General features: G+C 43.5%; 6 protein-coding genes across 6 annotated transcripts; 2 read left to right on the plus strand and 4 right to left on the minus strand.

Annotated features, from left to right (window-relative positions):
- Positions 1-2441: 2441 nt before the first annotated feature.
- Positions 2442-2828, minus strand: O0I10_010333 (uncharacterized protein; the record flags this gene model as incomplete). Its single annotated transcript, XM_058490315.1, has 2 exons — positions 2442-2581; positions 2636-2828. 2 exons carry the CDS (start codon positions 2826-2828, stop codon positions 2442-2444), a joined length of 333 nt encoding a protein of 110 aa, XP_058338911.1.
- A 2727-nt stretch (positions 2829-5555) lies between these two features.
- On the plus strand, positions 5556-7633 carry O0I10_010334 (uncharacterized protein; the record flags this gene model as incomplete). Its single annotated transcript, XM_058490316.1, has 6 exons — positions 5556-5666; positions 5728-5917; positions 5976-6193; positions 6265-6339; positions 6403-6691; positions 6750-7633. 6 exons carry the CDS (start codon positions 5556-5558, stop codon positions 7631-7633), a joined length of 1767 nt encoding a protein of 588 aa, XP_058338912.1.
- A 245-nt stretch (positions 7634-7878) lies between these two features.
- On the minus strand, positions 7879-10158 carry O0I10_010335 (uncharacterized protein; the record flags this gene model as incomplete). Its single annotated transcript, XM_058490317.1, has 7 exons — positions 7879-7982; positions 8046-8374; positions 8435-8667; positions 8723-8858; positions 8917-9401; positions 9462-9803; positions 9997-10158. 7 exons carry the CDS (start codon positions 10156-10158, stop codon positions 7879-7881), a joined length of 1791 nt encoding a protein of 596 aa, XP_058338913.1.
- A 376-nt stretch (positions 10159-10534) lies between these two features.
- Positions 10535-12597, minus strand: O0I10_010336 (uncharacterized protein; the record flags this gene model as incomplete). The annotated part of the gene is made up of 9 exons (XM_058490318.1): positions 10535-10623; positions 10680-11104; positions 11165-11293; positions 11357-11460; positions 11525-11660; positions 11719-11813; positions 11871-12133; positions 12190-12295; positions 12361-12597. The coding sequence occupies 9 exons, from the start codon at positions 12595-12597 to the stop codon at positions 10535-10537; spliced, it is 1584 nt and encodes a 527-aa protein (XP_058338914.1).
- A 2374-nt stretch (positions 12598-14971) lies between these two features.
- Positions 14972-19029, plus strand: O0I10_010337 (uncharacterized protein; the record flags this gene model as incomplete). The annotated part of the gene is made up of 9 exons (XM_058490319.1): positions 14972-15112; positions 15542-15931; positions 15994-16036; positions 16094-16587; positions 16651-17203; positions 17276-18100; positions 18156-18362; positions 18509-18834; positions 18919-19029. The coding sequence occupies 9 exons, from the start codon at positions 14972-14974 to the stop codon at positions 19027-19029; spliced, it is 3090 nt and encodes a 1029-aa protein (XP_058338915.1).
- A 171-nt stretch (positions 19030-19200) lies between these two features.
- Positions 19201-21932, minus strand: O0I10_010338 (uncharacterized protein; the record flags this gene model as incomplete). The annotated part of the gene is made up of 10 exons (XM_058490320.1): positions 19201-19454; positions 19513-19579; positions 19632-20162; positions 20232-20499; positions 20567-20658; positions 20720-20845; positions 20904-21163; positions 21219-21301; positions 21366-21445; positions 21504-21932. 10 exons carry the CDS (start codon positions 21930-21932, stop codon positions 19201-19203), a joined length of 2190 nt encoding a protein of 729 aa, XP_058338916.1.
- Positions 21933-21966: the final 34 nt, after the last annotated feature.

Here is a 21966-nt window from a genome sequence, read left to right on the forward strand (position 1 = left end):
TTGCTGCAAGAGATCACATGATGCATGTTTTCGTCCGCGTGATATGGCACTAGTTGGTCGAAAAGGTATGCATGATTGCTTACCTGGCTAAATACAACAGGTTTCATACTCTCGTCAAGGAACCTTGTTTGATCAAAGTTCTAATGTATGGCACGTTCCGTTAGCCACTGAAATCATCAATAGGTGCATACTTGTGCTTCTTGTGTTGTTTGCATGATGATGCTGTCAAGTCACACAGCTTGCTAAACATGAAAATCGCATGCCATACCGGTACAGTTGCCAGGATGGATGCAGTAAAAACGATAAAGCCAACGTCCATGCCTACACGTTGCCTTGAAGAATGCTAGTTGCCAAGGTGACATGATCAGCAGGATTCTTCCTGATTCATGACAAGGTGTTCCTTAGCAACGTGTATCCTGGAAGGTGACAGCAACAAGGATGGGCATAGTCGTGCAATTGATGCTCCTATGTATGCTTCCGTCTTCCTATTCATCGTATCATTGTGCTATCTTAGCATCTAAATAGTCGTTGTTGTAGACCTGTGATAGACACCTTTGCAGGATACATATGCCTATACAAACGTTGGCATCAAACATGGCGTTCGTATGCATGTACATAGACAAGCATACCAATTGAAAGTTTAGGCGGCACAATCGCTAACAACATGCCCATTTACTTTTTTCGTTCTTTGCAGTGCGAGTTGTTGATTTGAATGGATGATTACAATTATGGATGTATATTATCGTTCTGGATCATGTTCATAGTATATGGGACAAGCACAATGCGATATGAAAGATGGTCTTTGTTCATTGTCAAGTAGCTAGACTCTGATAGAGCCAAAGACGCAGAGGGTAGTGTTTGGGTAAGCAACTCATTTTGCAGGATTGGAAGGATCAATGCATGCTACTTTCTACTATGAGTCCATATATTGCCAGCTAGCATCCCATTCCTCCCATTCCCTATTGTTGCCCAATCTATGACATGTAAAGAGTACTCCTGCTCCAGACATTCATTTCCATCATCCAAGTTTCAAGTAACGCTCAAACAGAAGAATATCATCGAGGCATCAAAAAAATCAAAATGATTGTTACTTCATAAACTGCCAGCTAATAGCCTTTTCATCCCCTCGCCTTTGTTGCCCAATCCAATGCATGCAAACGATTGTCCTGCTCCAGCCCATCATCTTCATCATTCAACTTCCTCGACCCAAGATGATTTGATTGTGCAACGCTCAAGCAAAGAAGTAGCATTCATTAGCTCAATCTGTTTAATTTCCACTCCTTCCTCTTCCTCCCATTCTCAACTGTTGGGTCCATTCAAGTATACAACTACCACCTGCGAACGATTGTCCTGCTTCAACACATCATGTCAATCCTACAACTCTCTTGATCCGATTCTCTTTGACTGAATGGCAAGTCCATGCCGTAGACAGCCTTCTTGTCACTCTTCTACAACACACGAGTCTCTTGACACAACACACTCTCTAGCACACTCCGTTGCCGCGACGACCAATCGTAACAGAATTCATTGCAGGAGCTTCTTTTAGCAAGGTCTTTACTCCATTATCTCACCTACTTGCAGCAACTTGCTTTACGGCCTTGTCACGTGGACAACAGATCGTCATTATATACAAGCAGCTTTATTTACGTGTAGTTTTTTGCTTCAATACATACCTTTATGGATATGGATATGGATATGGATATGGATATGGATCTGAATTGGTTTGGTATATGGGATGGAATGATTTGGTGCATGCAACGGGTGGGAAAGGATCCTTGTTATGTGTGTCTATTGTCAACTTCAACTTCACCAGTATGCATGATGCCATCACCCTGGCAGTTACTATCATCATCTTTTGTGCAACCTGTCAGCCGTGTGCCATGTACAATGATCATCATCATCATCATCATCATCATCCAACTCCATGTTTTGACACGCCATCCATATGTATACCACCAAGCATCAGGTGCCACCTCCCGTTCATCCATTCACATTGCCCCATATCGATGGATCTCTCATTGAGCAATGCATTGTACTTCTCAATCTCCGTGTCTAGTCTATCTGTTTGAATGAGATTGGATTAAAGGATTATTCCAGCGGATACATACGGGATTGCGTTTGCCAACCATATCATTATGTAAGAGGTTTCCTTCTTCCAAAGTTGGACCTCGTTATGAGTGGGCACTTGATGATGGATTGTATTATAGAAATGTTTATGCAAGATCTTAAAAGTTTATCCACCAGTAAATGCTGTGATAAAGCAAAAAAGAGAGGAAGAGAAAGAGGCTGATCGACTCATTGTACCTTGAACAAAGGCCGTATTCGATGATATAACCCAACCCTCCCTTTTATTATTGTGATTTTAGTAGATCTTGTGAGTGATGTCGTAATACATGATCCTTCTTCGTGATTTGGATATTGTATGATAGTTGCTGCTGTCTTTACTTTTGTCCTTGCTGTTTCCCTTGCTGTTGTTTTCCCAGTAGCTCTTCCAACTTGAAAGGATTTTCCATTTCAGGAAACCCCGTCGTACTACCAGGGAAACGCATCTTGAACTTTTTGTGGCAACCACCATATTCCCCTGTAATCGATTTTTCAGTACTCTAGCATAAACCAACACCAAATCTCAACATACATTTAAGAGGTGCATTGCTAGTGTGGAAGTCACTACCATCCGCTCTTTGCGGGTTCTTATAGGTTTCCTGGCAATCAGGATCCTTAATGCAATCTTGCTCGCTTTTCCCCGAACATGGATCCGGCCCTCCTTGCGCAGCAACACTGGTGGCAGAAACGATCGCACCGATAATACCAATAGCCAAGAATCTCATAGTGGGACTGAGTAGAGGTATCGTCTGGAATGAGCTGCATCGTTACTGCTGCTGCTGCACCTTTTTATCAGTGATTCTTCGAGGGGGGTCGTCATGTTAGCGGCAAGGAGGAGTTGGCGCAAGAAAACGCTCATGATGTTATTTCCATAGAAGACGTGGCGTAAATCATGCAAGAGGTCTATCAAACATTGCATGCATGGAGTATGTGCAACACCTAAACCTGTTCTAAATGATACATTTTTCCCTTGCATACCATTGCTCTCCCCTTCGTTGTATAGTATTGCTGGTTACAAAGAGCAATTGCAAAGATGACAGTATAAATAGCAAACAACGTCTAGTGTGATGGTATTGAATAAAAGTATGCTCGTGCAATGTTGCTAATAACGTTCTTGGTACGTAAGGAATTTTCCCCTTGCTGCAAGACATCGCATGATGCATGTGATATGGCACTGGTTGGCCTAAAAGGTATGATTGCTTATCTTGTCATTGAATACAAGAGGTTTCATACACTCGTCAAGGAACCTTGTTTGGTCAAAGTGCTAATGTAATGGGACGTTCCGTTAGCCACTGCAATCATCAATATGTGTATGATTGGGCTTCTTGTGTTGTTTGCGTGATGATGCTGTCAAGCCCCAGCTTGCTGAACATGAAAATCGCATGCCATGCCGGTACAGTTGCCGGAATGGATGCAGTAAAAGCGATAAAGTCAACGTCGAGGCCTACACGTTACCTCTAAGAATGCTAGTTGCCAAGATGGCATGATCAGCAGGTTCCTTCCTTGACAAGCTATTCCTTAGCAACGTGTATCCTGAAAGGTGAGCAGCAACACGGATGGCAATTGATGCTCCTATGTATGCTTCCATTTTCCTATTCACCTTATCATTGTGCTATCTTAGTATCTAAATGGTCGTTGTTGTAGACCTGTGATAGACACCTTTGCAGGATACATAAGTCTATACAGACTTTGGCATCAAACATGGCGTTCGTACATACGCATGTACATAGACAAGCATACGTACCAATTGAAAGTTTAGGCGGCACAATCACTAACAACATGCCGATTTACTTTTTTCGTTCTTTGCTGTGCGAGTCATTGCTTAGAATGTATGATTACAATTATGGATGTATATTATCGTTCTGGATCATGTCCATAGTACATGGGAAAGTGAATGGAGATTCAAAGTCATTATGCGTGATACAGCGTGCTGCTTCCGCCTCCAAAAAATGAGACCATGGGTACGATACGAAAGATTCCTAAACTCTGGTATCAATATTGTCCAATGTGACACAAAGGTCTTGTTCCTGTCACATTGATCAGATTGGGACGCTTTGAGCCATTGTAATACCGCGACTGGTTGGCTTTTACTCTGGAATGGGAATGATCCTTGAGGATTTAACCATTGCTCTGCTATCCTTGAAGGTTACCTATATACAGGATTGCATCCAAAGCTCATGTTACGCAACACATGGTACAACACGGCAATGTCCCATAATGAACAAAGGTGCTGTACATGGCTGACGACCCTTGGCAAAGCCCAATTACATGATCATTTAATTCCAAAATGACTTTTTACTAAGCTGTGAACAAGTCAAGCAAGCAAAAGCACCCGATTTGTTATAATGCGGTATATGAGAACACTGATATTGTATGACTGTTGATGTGCGTGAGAAACCTAAATACGAGGTAAAAGTGGTTTGTGGGGTAAGCGACATGCTCTCCATAGGTTTAAACCTATTGAGGGAGATGGGATGCTTTGGGTAAGTAGTGCAACATGATGCTGTAAGGCGGAGACGGGAAAACAGAGAACCCTGTTGTCCTACCAACCTCTCTTTCTCATTACGCACGTTTTCTCCGAACCAAATGTACCTGGAAAGTGCTTCATTGTGAGGCGCCATTATTCAAAAGTTGCTGCTACAACCATTTCTTTTTGACGATCCATCATAGGCGATCCATGGAAAATGGAAAAGGACCATGTGGTTTCCTTGTTGCAGCAGTAAATGTAATGATTCACTTGTAATGTCATATCGCAGCAATACAGGCTGCATTTACCCTGCATGATAGAGTTTGATGTTACACACGACGTCAATTAAAGGTTCATAGACATTTTCTCCCCAGCGTGCCATTTACATGCATGATCGGCAAAGCCTACAACGATTATACTCCTTAGTGATGATGGTATTGGTTTCAAACTGAGTATAGCCTATACTTGTGGCTCTCTGCAATGCAATTGCAGAAAAAGTTTTATGATGCTCACCCTTATCAACGTGAAGGGAAGGTTCATGGATGAATGAACCAACAAGGGGAAGGGCACATTTATGTATCACAATGGCATCAACACGGAGACAACATGCGAGACGATCAAGTTTATACATACTTGTGGTGTACCGGGATTGGAGCAACAAAAAAAAGAGGTGATTTGGGACACGCACACACTTTCACATACCGAGCGGCGGGGTCCTTCAATATCCCTGAGATTATTGATTACATTACATTAGCCATCGATGGGTGTACAGAAAATACAGTAAGGTGATGAATGAGAAAGAACGCATCATTGAATGAATCAGCGCGCACTTGGATATGCGGATGACAACGGGGGAGGATCATTGTCCTTTACGAATATAAAAGAGGACCGCATGCTGGCCATGTCCCATTATTCTTCAACACACACAAATCACATTTCTTTTTCCCCTCCCATTCCATTCCTTCCTTTGCCTATTCTCGTAAAGATGATCTTTGGCAAGAGTTCTACTATCGTGGCTGGTTCCATTCTCTTTGGTTTTGTTCACCAAGCTGTAGCTGCATCCTTTCCAAGCGGCGTTGTCACCTACTGGGGACAAGTATGTATCGTGCCTACCATGTGATGGTGTTGAGACATGACTTACACCCTCTTTACAATAGAATTCTGCAAACTCGGAAAGCGCTCAAAAAGGTCTTGCCGAATACTGTGATGACAGCTCGGATGTATTGATCGCCGGCTTTATCACCAATTACAACGTTGGGGATCTTCCTACTCTCAACTTGGCCAACGCATGCACTGGAACGTTTTTTGATGGCACCAATTTGCTCAAATGTGATCAAGTTGGAAAAGGCAAGTTGTTTACACCTCATAAACAATGACACACCACCACTGACACCATGAAATTTAGATATCCAAACGTGCCAAAAGAAAGGCAAAAAGGTGCTTTTGTCTTTAGGTGGTGCCAGTGGTGCTTATGGCTTCAAGAGCGATGATGAAGGAAAGACATTTGCAAAGACCTTGTGGGATCTTTTTGGCGGTGGTGATAGCAAGACTCGTCCTTTTGGTGATTCCATTATAGATGGCTTCGATCTGGATATCGAAGGTGGTGGATCAACGGGTTACGTGGTAAGCAACCGTTGCCATGGATACCAAGCAGCACATACATGTATACTCAACATTGCTAATTTGGTCTATAGGCAATGATCAATGAACTTCGTACCTTATTCAAAAAAGACTCTTCCAAGGATTATTTCATTACGGCTGCACCCCAGGTAATCTCATTATGTGATGATGTCAAAGGCGTATAAAGATACTTATACATGTATTTATTGTAGTGTCCATTCCCTGATGCCATGTTGGGTGATGTCATTAGTGAAGCTGGCGTGGATGCTGTCAATGTGCAGTTTTACAACAACTATTGCTCGACGACTGGATCAAGCTTTAACTTTGACCAATGGGATGATTGGGCCAAGAACAAGTCCCCCAACAAGGATGTCAAGGTGTTCCTTGGTATCCCTGGTTCTTCAACAGCTGCTGGATCCGGCTATGCCAAGATTGAGGACTTGAAGCCTATCATCAAGGATTTGTCAAAGTACTCGAGCTATGGTGGTGTCACTGTTTGGGGTATGTTACACATACATTGTCATTGTGTGATTCATTTTTGGCTGATTGTCTTTTGCAGATGCATCACAATCGTACAACAACAAGGATGCTTCTCCTAACTTTGCTGTCGCTTTGGCTGATATTGTTCATGATGGATCATCTTCCTCTGGTGGTGACGACAAGGGCAACGACGACGACTCAACAAGTGACGCTGGCAATGATAAGACTGTTGAACAGCCATCGACCACTGGTACGACCCCTGATCCCACTTCCAGCAGCAGCACTAGTGATGGCGGTGCTGAAAGCAGCACAACAACGACTTCTACGACCTCTGCACCTTCACCTAGCAACACTGACAACAATGATGACAATGAGGATTCTGGTCAAGAGAATGGTACTTGTATACAAGATGGTGATGAGTGTTCCACCGATGGCCAATACAAGTGTGTTGGATCGGGCTTTGCTGTGTGCAACCATGGCAAATGGGTTGTTCAACAATGTGCTGCAGGTCTTTCATGCATGAGCACCACCGATGGCTCTTCCATTTATTGTACTCAAACCAGCGGATCCGTTAACAAGGATACTTGCAGCAACAAGCAAAGCTTAACTTCCATTGCTGATGTCTCTGGTCCTGCTCCCAAGGCTTACAATGCTGCACGTGTCACATCCCAGTTGTCAGTCAAGGAATCGGATGAAGACTCATTCAAGGCTGTTGTCAATGCTCGTCGCAAGGATTCCAAGCCATTTGGTAGCACCGTTGTCGTACAAATGACCATGCCTCCCAACATCAAGGTTACATCAGTGGATAATGGCAAGGTGCAACAAAAGGGACGCAACGTCAAGATCCAACTCAAGAATACCAAAAAGAAAAGCATGTCACTTGTCTTTACGATTGCTGGCTCAGTCGATCAAGGCAGTGTCTTTAGCGCTCCTTCTGCCAACAGCATCAAGTTTATGACCTAGATGATGATCATCAATAAAAATCTCTCTTGTGTATTTTACATGTACCACAGCCATTTTATGCCTATGTAGCTTTTTTTCTTTTTATTCACATGGGGTGTTGTGGGAAACGTATAAACATGCTTTGTGGTGAAATCATACAGATGCAAATATGAAGGGGGTGTTGGTTTCTTTTGTAAAACTGCATGCAGGTATACGGAAGAGAGAGGGTGAGCGAAAGGGGTGTGGGTGGATGAGGGAAGGAAAATTCAGGATATACGAGCCGTATAGGTTTGTAAGGTGGTGAGTTGTGGTGATGGCGATGCCGATGATTTGTGCGGAGGAGGTGTTGGTTGTTGCAGGGGAGTTGTACCTGAAAAAGAAAAAAGGATTTAGGATCATTGGTGCCTTTGGGGCTGGATGAAAGAGCGCTTACTGCTATTGTTGCCAGTGCGTGTCATTTGAACAGAGACGCCATTCATCGCTGCTGATAAATGTGTTGCAATCATACCATTGGTCATAGCTATAGCTGCTTCTCTTGGTGTCATCCTTGATCGGCTATTTTGTCGTTTAATAGGCACTGTAGGAGTTGTTGTAGAAGAAGAAGTAGCAGCAGTAGCCATTCCACTACCATTGTTGGGCACCATCCCTCGACTCATCGCATCATTCTTTAGCATATTGGGTACCTCCGACATGGCTGCTGGTACGTTTTTATCCAAAATAGCAAGTTGGGCATTTGACAGGCTGGTATGATAGGGCACAAAGCTAATGGGATGCTCATTAATAATCAGCTTGTATCTCTTTAAATGAACTCCGTATCCTTACCGGTCATCATTTTCGTCAACTTCCTCAATCTCTTCATCCAAACAAACAACATCAGGGTCAAAACGATAACGATCATCCACATTATCTGGTGTCCTGTAGCCAATACGATCAATAAGAACACGACCTCCACGACCAATCCGCTTCCTAAAGCGTGGTGCTTGAGTCTTTTCTTCAGGTACAAGTGATTGGAAAAAATGAAGCGGTAATGGCAATGGGAATGGTTGATACGAGCACTATTCAAAAGAGCGTGTGAGTACATTCATCATTATAACTCGTCCAAAGACTTACGTTGGTAACATCTTCATAATCGGCATCCTCTTCTCTTTTACGAGCAAGCTCCGATTCGATGGCAAGTTGCATGGGTGATTTTTCAGTGTTGGCATCATCTCGTTTACGGCGATTGAGTGGTATCTTGATAGTGGTGCTAGATTCAAGATGTATAAGTATCAATGTAACAAAGGAAGGGGGAGGATTAAGTTTACCTTGAGCCAGTGTCAGAGGGTGGTATTTTGCGTTTCTTTTTGGGAACCGGCATAAGGGCTTCCTCGTCTCGAATGCCCAGTTGACGTTGATACTCGCGAATCTCACATCGTTTGTCAAAGACGGCATGCTCTTGAACTAAACCTTCCTTGCGAATCTTTTCACGTCGCAATACCATCTCCAAAAGATTGCGTGCCTTTTCCATTTCAGTGCGCAGCTTGCGTAGTCTCTCCAATGATTGTTGATCTGTGCGTCGTGTTTTGCGAACAGACTTTGTCTCACGTCGTCGAAAGCATACATAGGGATCAATATCGCCTTTGGTGAAATCTTCAAACATGAGCTCGGGTATAATTGGCTTTCCACCAGCAGCTACACGTCGTGCACGCCAATGAGCAGCTACCGGTTCAATATCAATCGAGTTGTATGTGCGTGCAAGGTCTGGAATCATTTTGAGTAGCTCTGCATAATCGGGTGTTTGTGATGGATCCTAAGATACATGTTGTCAGCTATGAATGCAATGAGGAAAATACGACATTTTTTTACGTACCAAGTTGAGATGTGGCATTTGAGAGCTTACACCTGATTCCATAAGGTCCATCATGTGTTCAAAAGCATCATCGGATAGCTTGTGATCCTTCTTTTTCATGTTGTGTTGTTCCAAAAATGATACGTCTTCTTCATCCATCACATAGCGACATGATATCAATTCATCGACTGTCATGGAATATCGAATCAAGCTGTTGGGTTGTTTGTATTGAACATTGTAGACGCGAGAGTACTCCTTGTCATCAATTTGTCGAGATGCATCTGGTGTTGGGATATAGCGAGCGACATCTTGACCTGTTGTAACAGCAGCACGAGCAGCAGAGATGGCAGCTTGAAGATCATGCTAAAATGTAAGAAAATAGTTGGTTAATGGGTACACAAAGACCCCCCAAATCTCTCCTTAATCATCCTCCTTCCCACACACACACACATCGTTGCTAGCGGCACAGCGGTAAATAGTACCCCATGGGCAACCACCCACCCACCCACACACCACACACCACACACCACCAAGAGACCATGTTGCTATACGTTACCTCCTCCTCTTCATCCTTCTCTACACCAGTCTCAATTTGAGGTACGGCACGTTGAAGGTTGGCTTCATCCAAGTCAGGTAGTTGCTTCTCTTTGAAGACAGGAAGTGGGTGTTTGGGAGAGAGTTTTTTCACTCGGAAGCGGGACGCCATCTGGTTCGTCATGACTAAAACGAGAGCTTCACCAGTCGACAATACAAGATGGGGCAATGATCCAAGGACGTAGCAGATGAGAAGACTTTTTTATGGACCAGGACCCAAGGAAGCAATCACGGTGGTTTGTTGTGTCTTGCTCTCTTTGACTTGTTGGAGATGAGTCTTTTTTTTCCCTTGGCTGTTATTTTGCGCACTTCAGAGCCGCTCCTGTATCGGCGATACTGTAAACTGCATCGTACTCTCCCCCACGCACACCGCGGACTTTATTTTTTCCCTCACTCATTCTCTCTCTCCCACTCTCTCATCACGCAACGTACAAAGGGATCATAAATGATAATTTATATACACACACGCACATAGCAATGCTATACAACTTTTCTTCTCTCTACTCTGATTCATTCTCGGAGGCTGCTTCGGAATCAAACTCTTCTGCAACTTCACTACCACTCTCATCAGGTGCAAAATCCTCATCAGCTACATAGATATCATGTTAATAAAGGAGAACGAGATTGATAAATCATCATACTTACGGCTTTCTTCTTCTTCATCAACATCCATTTCCTTTTCTGTTCGTCGTTTCTTGCGTCCACTGTATTCTTCTTCATCCTCTTCTTCATCTTCATCCAACTCTGCATAGCTTACAAGTGTTTCCTCATTGTTCACGGACTTGACCTTGATACGCTTGGATCTCAAAAAGTCCTCGAGATTGGCATATTCTTCTCGATTGATGCTGGAGAATTGGATATCCGTGCCATTCTTCATGTGGAACTTGATATCAAATGTACGTGAGCTACCGCCAGAAGTTGTACCAAGACGAGAAAAGCTGACAACACCAATCTCGCTGTGTGGGATGAATGTGGTGGGCTTTGGTATAAAGAGGAAGCTCTTTTCCAATGGATACAGATAACCTTCATTCGCCTTCATCGAGCACTTGAGAGCATTGGCACCATGGTGACTAAGTGAAAAAAAGTTAATATCGTATTCCTTAATGTTTACCAAAAACACACACACGTACCTTCTATAAGTGCCTGGCACTGTCACCTTTCTATTGGTAAGGGCACGGAATACGGTGCTGACCACCTCGTATGTAGGAGCATCATAGCGCTTTTGGAGCTTGTTTTCATACTTGTCATTGATTGCTTCACTGCATAGTGTAAATCCTAGTCAACGATCGACTCCAAAGCAACAACTCTGATTCGACACTTACTCATCGAGATTCAATTCAATGTCAATTTCTTCATCACGCACAAATTGGAACACAAGGAAGGGATACTTCGTTTGACCTTGTCGAAGAGGAGGATCCAAACCAATCTACCAAACATGTCCACCTCAGCATGTTGATAACTCATATGCCATTCAAACAACTCGCACTTACCACAAACATGACATGCATCTCATCGGGCTTCAACAGCAAAAACAGCTTGATGATGTTGGAATACAAGATCTTGTAATCGTAGGTCTTGCCACGAAGACGAAGGAAATCTTGGTACATGTCGATGTTGTAACGACCACTACAAAGAGAGTTACAATCATGCCACTTTCCAACAAAAGAATGAATGAGATACTCACCGAGGGGTCAAGCATAGGACTTCTTGGAATTGAACAATGTTCTCGGTAGTCATCTGGCTGAACTCAAGCTTGGATTTGATTGTTTCATAAAACACCTATACGCCCCACGGATGAGTATCATGGCTACCAGATCACAATAACAAAAAACCTACCATATCAGCAGCAACTTCCTCATCCTCCTCCTCATTTTCATTGTCCTTGTTCTCTGATTCCTTGGCAACGGTACCAGGTACATAGAATGTGACATCCATCAATTCATCCACCTCCTTGGGGTTGATGCCTTCAGGTGCAGGCTGACCAGGATCGACAAAGTTGACTGATACTTCATTCTTGCCGGGCTTGTTGGTACCAATGGCCTGTGCAAGTGGCAATTCAAACATGGGCTTGTTGGATACATCGAAAATAAGATTGGAACCTAACATGGATACCATCAGTATCCATCCCATCCACGCATTGCTTATCTTATCTTACCTTGAAAGCTGGTGTTCCCCCAGTTCCAACCACGTACGCTCAATTCTTTTGCTTCCAGTTGCACCTTGTAATATAGCTTGACGGCGTCCTTCAAATCGTCAAAGTCCTAGAGAAGCCGTGTTGGGGTTAGATCAACAGCCCGAATCCTATGCCTTTTACAATGCCACCTACTTCAGATCGAAAGCCATCAAACTTGTAAACAGTGTTGTCCTTGACTACAATGCGGACCTGATGACCACGAGCAGCTCGAGACCAAGAGACCTTTTTGACATCGTCCGCAGCAATGACGGTGGTCTTGTTGCCTGTGGATTTCCATCCAATGCCGTTGGGAGCAAGGCGGAATCGGCCAACGTCAGATTGGATACCACTATGGATCGATTCGAATTCAACGTATCGTCGTTCAGACATTGGTTGATCGAGACGTAGGTTGTATGTTAGAGTGAGTAAAGAGAGAGAGAGAGAGTGAAGGGAAAAGGAAACGCGGCGCGCTAATGCACGTATTTTTCATCAGCCAAATGTTCTCTCTCCCCTCCACTGGATTCTAAATGGTCGTGTGTTGGTCGTGCTATTCCCTCCACCCAGCTTATTGATAACGCGCACATACATATAGAAGTTGTTATTATTGCATTGTGGATATCCTAGAATAAATCATCATCATTCAACTATAAGCTGCTAATCACACGTATACTCTCGAGTTTGATACTGGATACTTCATCACCTAAAGGCATCCTTCAATCCTCAAGTGTCACAAGATCAATTCTTGGATCGGGTGGATGATGATGCTTGATGTGCCAACCTTGTAGAAACAAGCATTTGCTAATGAAGCTCACTCCTTGGTTATTAAACAATGGCACCAAGGGATCATTCTTCTTAACTTAAAAATAGCTAATGGTTTGCTCATGGGGAAACAATCATTTCATTGTACATAGCCCTCCTATTAGACTCTTACGAAAGGTTGTTCATTCGTTGAATATGGAAGTTCTTATTGCATCCAGCATTGGCCTTCGAAGATTTCGCTCTTTCATACATAGCATCATCAACAATACCAATCATCGTGAAATCAAGAGTTGGCCTCTCCACTTTCAAGATTACATAACTAGTTTGCAGGATCCCCAACCGAATTGTAGATGCCTGTACCGATACCCCTTATTCCCCACCCATGCCCACACATTTCACACATATCATACAGTCATCTTACATATACAGGATACCTCTCCTCCTCCTCTCCCCCTCTTTTTTGCCACAACCAGTTTGCCGCCATCTTGTGGTACATGCAAAATGTAAGCAATACAAGCGTTCCGAGTATGCTGTAATAGCACGAATGGCCACACACGCAAATAGATGCAAGACAAGGAGTTGCCACAACCACCATCGCAACGATGGATGCGCTTTCCTGTATACTAAGCTGCCGACCTACTATTTGCCCCTACGCACTCTTATTAATACTTGCTACATCCACCAATTGAATCGGATAGCTTCGAATGTCGTATGAACACAGCACAACATCCATGTCATGGTTCGATAGAGCGACATTGTGTGGCAATACCCAATGTCAATAAAGCCTTTTCATCATGCGTCAAGTATGCAGACCCATTTTCGATCGAGTTGTTGTTAGACCTAATTTGCCCATCCACAAAGGCGAATTCGAGATGGTTACGTAACGTTTATGGATAATAGATCCGAAATCGTTATCACACCATTTGTATGTATCATCATCGCTATCATCACCGAACATGCAGTTATATTTACTGCTCCTCTCTCGATCGTTTTCTCCTTTAGGATGATACCCATACGCTGTAAACGAATGAAATGATACCAATCACGGCTCACTAAGCTGCACTTAATGTTGTGTTTTCCACCACCATTCATGCATAACACCACACATATAGAGTCACTTGCGGCAAAAATAGAGTATGATTCCATGTACGATTCTGCAGTCAATCCCTTTTTCTTTCTCCAGCAACGCATCACTATATATAGCATCGTTGTTTGCATTTGGATGTATTTTCTCTGCTACAAAATGTGTATTATGCACCAACTAACAACGGGCCTCCTCGTTCTCCTTTTGATCTGAACTTTCTGCAGTTGCCCAATCTTATAATTGACAAGTGCAACAAGCATGCACCTACACGCAATACCCATTTGAGGATGTAATCTAGCTTAAAGTTTCCAGCATATTCCCATCTTGAATCAGAGAAGAAGAAAAAACAACTAACACTGATAAGGAATGTGGTTGGCTTTATAGTAGTAGCAGCTGAACAACCGACATTGGGGCCGATGTGTGCGGCGTAGTAGGTTGAGAAAATTTGCTGTCAGCACATGCTGACAACATCAAATGATCGATTGGCTATTAGGAGAATGGTACACACATGGATGGGTATAGAGGAGGTGGAAAAGGGCGGCTGTATTAGATGTTTAGGTTGTTGATTGTAATGTTGGTTGGTGGGTGAGCGTCGTGATGGATCACAGACCTAGCGCTTTATCCTCCCCTCTCTTCTTATTCATCCATCTCCCCCATATACTCTCTCCCTTGTCTCTTCCTTTTTCTTTTTTTCCCTTCTTCTACCCAATTTCACGCCGCACGCAGTATTCAACGCTCATTCTGATTTTTTCCTCCTTTCAAAGTGTACAGCAAACAAGATCTTTTCATTCAATCCAAACATCTTGTTCTCCTTTTCCTTCTCTTCTACCACTCTTTTACTTTCCAACTTGCTCGCACATTCACAGGAGGCAGCATTAGCAGCAGCAGCAGCAACAACAACAGCATATCATCGTCAAAATCATGATGATGGATGATGGTGTAGAGTCAACCCAACAACAACAGCAACAAACGTGTTGCCAAGCATGTCATCAACCATGTATTGGAATTGACCCAATTCGTATTCGTGGTGAGCCGTATCATCCAACATGCCTTGTTTGCGAGGTGAGTGCCTTTTTCTTCTTTCAATCCCCTATGAGAGGAGTGTGTCAGCATCAACACTGGCTTCCGACAAGGGACCCATTGTGCGTGGATATGAGCAGGGATACACCAATCGAGTATCCCAGGAAGAGTACAAGTGTGGATAAAAAGGAGAAAAGGAAATGATCATTCATATGCATTCGGGCGTCGCTTTATACATTAAATATGCAACAAACAATATCCCATTTCAAAAAAAGTGGCGCCGTAAGCTGCGTGATATGAATCATTTCCTTTGAAAGCAACCAGGATGTGGGGTCATGGTGATGGGAGTTGCCATAGCAGCGGAGATGGGTTGACCAAGCTGGTTGGTTACCAAGGAGGGGATAAGGAGTGAATAGCGGTCCAAACAACAAGCAGCGATGATAAGGTATACCTAACATACTCTATCTCTAGGATTGTTTGATACCAGTGGGATCCAATGTTTATGCATTAACTATCAAGCGCAATGACAACGGCATCTATCAGCAGCACGTGATGATCCTTTGTGAACAGCATTATTACACACATCTCGGATTGATATGCAGGCAGTGTCATGAGCCCATTCTCGAGCCCGTTGACCCAAGATTTATGTATCATCCTCAATGCTTGCAGTGCCCAGATTGTATCACCCATGACGCTGCATCATCCTTTGAATACAATGGCCAAGTCTATTGCCGATACCATTTTTCCCTTAATGATGATACCCATTGTGCTGGATGCAACATGGCTATCCTCAAGCAATTCGTCGAGCAACAAAATGAGCCGAGAAAACGATGGCATTTGACATGTTACATGATACAAAAGGTACGTTTGTATCAAAAGACGTCTGCTTGCCATTGTATAACTTATGCATGATACATACATAGTCATGGGATGTCCGATTAGCAGACTTTACAGTGGCTAGTTGTGGTAAATACCATCACGCTTATCATTTACATGATGTCATTGACGCTCCTCCCTTTACAGATTATCAATTAGTGGCGCCTCATGAGCTTAAAGAACAACAACTATCACTTGAAAGAATGTTAGATCGCATTTGGACTGATCTTTCAGCTTTTGAAGAATCGGCAGCTGCATGTATTTCGGACATGCTACTCAATTTTGCAGCAGGTGCTACGGTGGAATCTTTGCGCATGGTCAGCCAATTCGTATCCCACGTACAAGTTTTATTTGCCGCCTTGGATGCCCTTGATACCACCTCACTCGATATTGAAATCCATAATAGCAGCAGTATTTCTTGCGCAAGCGAATCGAAATCCATTTCAACATACATTATCCAGCTACTTCAATTATTGGCTTCTGGGGCAGTACCATACAACACGAAGGAATCGAAACAGCAACAACATGGTGGCAATAACAACAACGTGATGGTAGCACAAGAGGTGCTTACCCTTGTCACTGGTATGGCCCAGAGTCTTAAAGCACTCATTCGCATCGGCTTAGTGGAGTCATTACAGCTGGTATGGCACGTGTCACCCAAAAAATGAGCTCTACCATTCATACCATTATGCATTATTATATAGGAAAGTCATCATTCGGGCACAGTATTCCGATTTCTGCAGGCTTTGCTTCCGCTTGAGAAGAAACGAGTGTGGATGGCAGGGCGTTACTGGTTCAAGGATGAGCCTATTCCACTTGCTTCTGAACAAACCATCACAGCAGTCGATCAATGCCAATATTGCAAATCAATCATTGAAGATGAATGCTTGAGACGAGGACCACTCAAATGGCACCTTTCATGCTTTACATGCACTATATGCGATACATCACTCGCTTCTAAGCTATCCAATGCATGCCTTGTACAATCCACCCAAGACGACAAAACCATGTCTACCATTCTTGTGTGCAATGAGTGTTATACAAAGCAGCAGCAACAACAACAACAGCAGCAGCAGCATGAGGAAAAACAACAACATCAACTAGATGATAAAGTAATGGATGCTGGTCATCCCAAAGCCAACACTATACCGGTTGCACCAACAAACCAAGCACATTTATTTATTCATACGAGTCGGCTTGAACAACATCTTGATTTGGTACGATCTTCGCTGACACAATACTTTTACATGATTGCAGGTAACAATGCACTCAACTTGAAAATTTATGGATCGTCATCATCTTCCTCTAACAACTCTACTACAATCATAGGCAGGGTGCCAGGAGCGGTAGGAGGTGGAGGTGGTGGCGGTATTACAAGAGTATCAGCAGCAGCAGCAGCAGCTAAAGTTACCAGCCAAGTTGGAGCGCATCACCATGACGAAATAAATGTAGACGCAAAAAAAAGCAAACGCACGTCCTCTTTTTTGCACCTGATTGATCGACACCGAGTGGCATCCTCCCCCACCATGAAGCGATCTATCACATTATTCGATAAAACACCTTTCCATCGTCGTTTTGGAAACAACATAAGGCGAGCTTTAAGCACAGAGTACAAGGATCAGCAACAACAACATCGATCACCTTATAGCAACTTGATTTTTGATCGACGAAAACGGGCTGCAACGGCGGATGCAGTGATTGTCTCCGATACTACATGTGATGAGCAACAACAATACCATCATGCTCAAGAGGAAATCAACGTTGCTTTCCTTGTTGACTTGAACGAAGGACAAGATGTCTTGATGAGGTATCTTGCAGTGGTACATCTTCACCAGCTATTGAATGAGCATTATCGGTTGAATGATCTGGTATCACTCATCCTATCCGATACACCTCGACAATCCCTTTGGAGGAAATTAAAAGGACGAGTTACGGTTGCTACCAGCAAGCATCAACAAGCATCATTCAATGGCCCACCATGTAATAACAAGATTTTTGGTGTGCCATTAATCACATTGGTAGAAAGAACAAGGACAACTCGACAAGCTCAATTTGAAGGAGAACGTATCCCGCCAATGATGGCACGCTACTTGACGCCGAACACATGTGTTCCCGAATTTGTGCAAACTTGCATTTTCACGTTACTCGGCATGGGTAAGATCTTAATACTTGCGCCAAGAGAAAACATCACCGCTGATGCATCGTGCAGATATGTCGGTCGAAGGCGTGTTTCGGAAGAACGGCAACATCCGTGACCTTAACATCACTCGTCAAGCAGTCGATCGTGGTGATCCAGTGGACTTTAGCCGTTATTCATCGCCTATCCAGTTATGTGCATTGCTGAAGCGGTATTTACACGATTTACCAGAGCCATTGTTAACGTTCAAGTTGTATGATTTATGGATTACTTGTACTCGTAAGTATTCAAAGCACTCCTCCTGAAGATCCCTTGCATCTTTTTTACATCTATATCCGGATACCCTTTTTTTCTTTTACAACTTTTGGAGATGTCCTATGTGAATGTGCATGCGAATATCTAAATAGGGTTACTCTTGTTTTTAGGTATGGAGAGTGAGACAAAATGCAAAGCCGCGTTGCATTTGACATGTTGCATGCTACCAAAGGCACACCGTGATACGATGCAATTGCTCTTTCTTTTCCTTCGCTGGGTTGCCTCCTTGCATGATACTAATCGCATGGATGTCAAGAACCTTGCTCGAGTCATTGCACCCACCGTTTTTTATGCTCCTTCATCCATCGCCGCTGCTACGAGCAATAATAATTCCACTTGCATGTCCCAATCACTAACCAGTGAACGCCAACAAATGGCTCGAAACGAAATCAAAGTTGTCGAGATGCTTATTCTTTACCAGCAAGAGTTATGCAAGGTATGTATGATTGTGCCTTGTGAGAAAATCAGGGACTTTGGACCCTTAAAGGGCTCACTCACCAACTGTTGACGCATTTCACAGGTACCTTCCCACCTTGCATCCATGGTGCATGATTCAAGTATGGTGGATCGGGTCACATCCGCTTCCATATCACCCAAGCAAGCTATTAAAAGTCTTGTTTCTAATTTATAATCTCCCCTATTTTTATCCCCTCACTCCCACCGCATCTTATCTAATAGTTGCCGTTATTACGTATCGGCTTTGTACATGATTCTTTCTTTCCTTGTATCACTTGTTTGCAATAATAATTTATTGTCTCTCTGCATGTCTCGTGAATGTGTGGATGTTGTGTGTGTATATTGTCTAGATGGTTTCGCTGATGATGGAAAATGCTTTTCGGTACATGTCGAGCATAGCCTTACACCGTGCACGTTCAGCTGTGACACCCGAATCCTCCTGCAGCAAATCGGTGAATAGATCCTCCCGATAGAGTTCTGACACAAGTCTATTCTGCACAGATTCCCGAGTAAAGTTCACCAACAGATGCATGATCGCCTTTGGCACCAAATCTTGGATGGATTTACGTACAATGTTGAAATAAGAGATGATCAATGTGCCTAGCAACCATCATTAGTACCGTAGCATGGATACCACAAAGTGCGGAGATCAACTTACGAATTAATTCGACTTCCATATCTTCGCGATCAGTAGGTTGACCCACCAGCTCTTCATCCAAAGCCAACTATGTATCCATGTCAACCAATGTTTGTACAAGAAATCAGCTTCATACTTACGCCTTGTGAAAATTGTGGTTCCAACTCCTGATCAATTTCATTGTTCAATTTGTCACCCATGGTCGAGGTAGATGAAGGAGGCGGAGGAACAGCACCGCCAGGTGCACCCATACCACCCATATCAGTCTTGGATCCACCACCGAAAAAGTAATTGAGGAAAGAGTCTTTGGAAGGCGATGATGCTGACATTGTAGATGATGCTGTTGAAAGTGGACGTTCCAAATGCTGCATGGGTTGTGGTTGGGTTTGTGAGGAATGAAGATGGTTCTGCTGTTGCTGTTGTTGCGGCATAACACCATTGACATGTGGCTTCTTTCGCTCGTTTTTGCGAACCTTTCTTCCACTACGGATCTCAAGTTCTCGCATAGCACCGGTAGCACCAGGGAAATCAGGATGATTGGTATTGATATAAGCGCATTCGATCTCAATCAAACTCTTGACATAGGAAGTTGAGGGGCCAAGTCGTTCGTGAAGCAGGTCCGATACAACTTCAACCAGTTTGGATTGGAGTTTGGGGAAGCGGGATAGTTCCTGCATAAAAAAAGTGTCAAATCATATGCACGTTGATCCCTTTTCTCCTCCAAAGAAAGAAACACTCACCTTGGTACCGCATGTATGACATATCTTGGATAACTCTTGGAATGCCATTTCAACACATCGTAGACTGGGAGCTTCCAAAAGTCGAATTTGAGGGCGTACAAGGAGATCAAAAGCAAGCTCAGGTACAAACAATGAACAACGTGGTCCGGTAGAATTGCGAATGGCCGTTCGGATATCTTCGTTGGTGATATTAGAGCATGGCACAATAGCATCAAGTGCTTGGCCGAAAATGTTGTTGAATATATAATAAATACGCGCGCCACCAGATCTATCATCGCATTATCAGCATGTTGCATTTGGGCCATCCATCCATCCATCCATCCACCGATACTTACAATTCCTTGGTGGAAATCTCAGGGGAAGTGCCGTCAATGGATGCCATGTATTGAGTGGCGTACATGGTGATCATTTTCAAAACCAGCGATCCCTATCGTTGATGATGACGATTTTAGCCTTGATCCATTACTACCATAACAACACGATTTTACCTTGTGTGCACTACCAATAAAAGCAGGATCACCATACTGTGCAAGTTCATGTTGTGTTTGACCAATAAGCGAGCTCAACTTGGATCGTAGATCAGGCAGCTTTTCTCGAATGTGATTCACAAGGATCTATATCAACCAATGTAAATATCTCAAGCGATGCTCATCCACATTCCAAATGATTTACCGTATTCAATTGCTTGGAAAGGTATTCTGATCCACAACGAGAAGCGATGCTTTTGTATGCATTGTGTCTTTGAAAGAACTCCTTTTCAGCCTTGATGGCGTCTTCCATGGGCTTGTTGGTCAAAATGTCTTGTTGGCTTCGATTCACCATGCCGACGAAACCCAACTTGAGTGGAAAGGCACGACCCGTCAATACATCAAGAGCGTTGGTACCGGCATCCATCAAATCCAGCTTGGTTACCACACCAATGGTTCGCTTGCCTACATCCCCAACATTAGCCATTGATCCATAATCCAATTGTCTATGATACATTACCTGCAGGATCCACTTTGCGTGCTAATTTAAGACTATCCGAGTTGGCAATGTCGGTGTTGGCTGGGCTTACTGCAAGGATGATGCTGTATTTGTGTATGTCAATAACCAAATGAATGCTGATATCCCCAATGCTAATTTCCATTGTACCTGTTGGGCTTTGAGATATAGTCGAGCACCAAGCTACGGATCTGCTTTTCAATGTCTGTAGGCTGATCGCCAATAGGGATCTATTGTATGCATATATGAGTTATCTATACACATGACGCAGGTACAACCTTTACATACCTTAGTCAAACCAGGCAAGTCCACCAATGTCAAGTTGAGCACCTTTTTGGAATAGATCTTCAAATGAATGGGTTGACGCGCAATACCCTTATTGGATCCTGCCACACGAGCCGTATCATCCTCAATCTCTTGTCGCACTTGGGCAAAGTCGTAAAACTGCTTGTTGCTCACATGAAGGAACTCGGCATAATCTTGTGATTCGCTCGATGCTGGCAACGTAACCAATTGCAACACCAAAGGACGACGAGTGACGATGCCGCTGCCACGAGGAAGGAAGTCGCGCTGTACAATGGTTTCCAAGACGGACGATTTGCCGGCGCTTTGTGCTCCTACTGTCACGATTTGTGGCAGATCCAATGTGTCGCTAGCTACACCAATGGCAGAGAATACATCTTGAATCTTGTTGACGAGGTCAATTACGTTGTCCATATGTCAAGTACGTCAAAAAGAAAGAGTAAAAGGG

Source organism: Lichtheimia ornata (genome assembly GCF_029851405.1).
Source record: "Lichtheimia ornata isolate CBS 291.66 chromosome Unknown scaffold00068, whole genome shotgun sequence".
NCBI classification, from domain to species: domain Eukaryota; kingdom Fungi; phylum Mucoromycota; class Mucoromycetes; order Mucorales; family Lichtheimiaceae; genus Lichtheimia; species Lichtheimia ornata.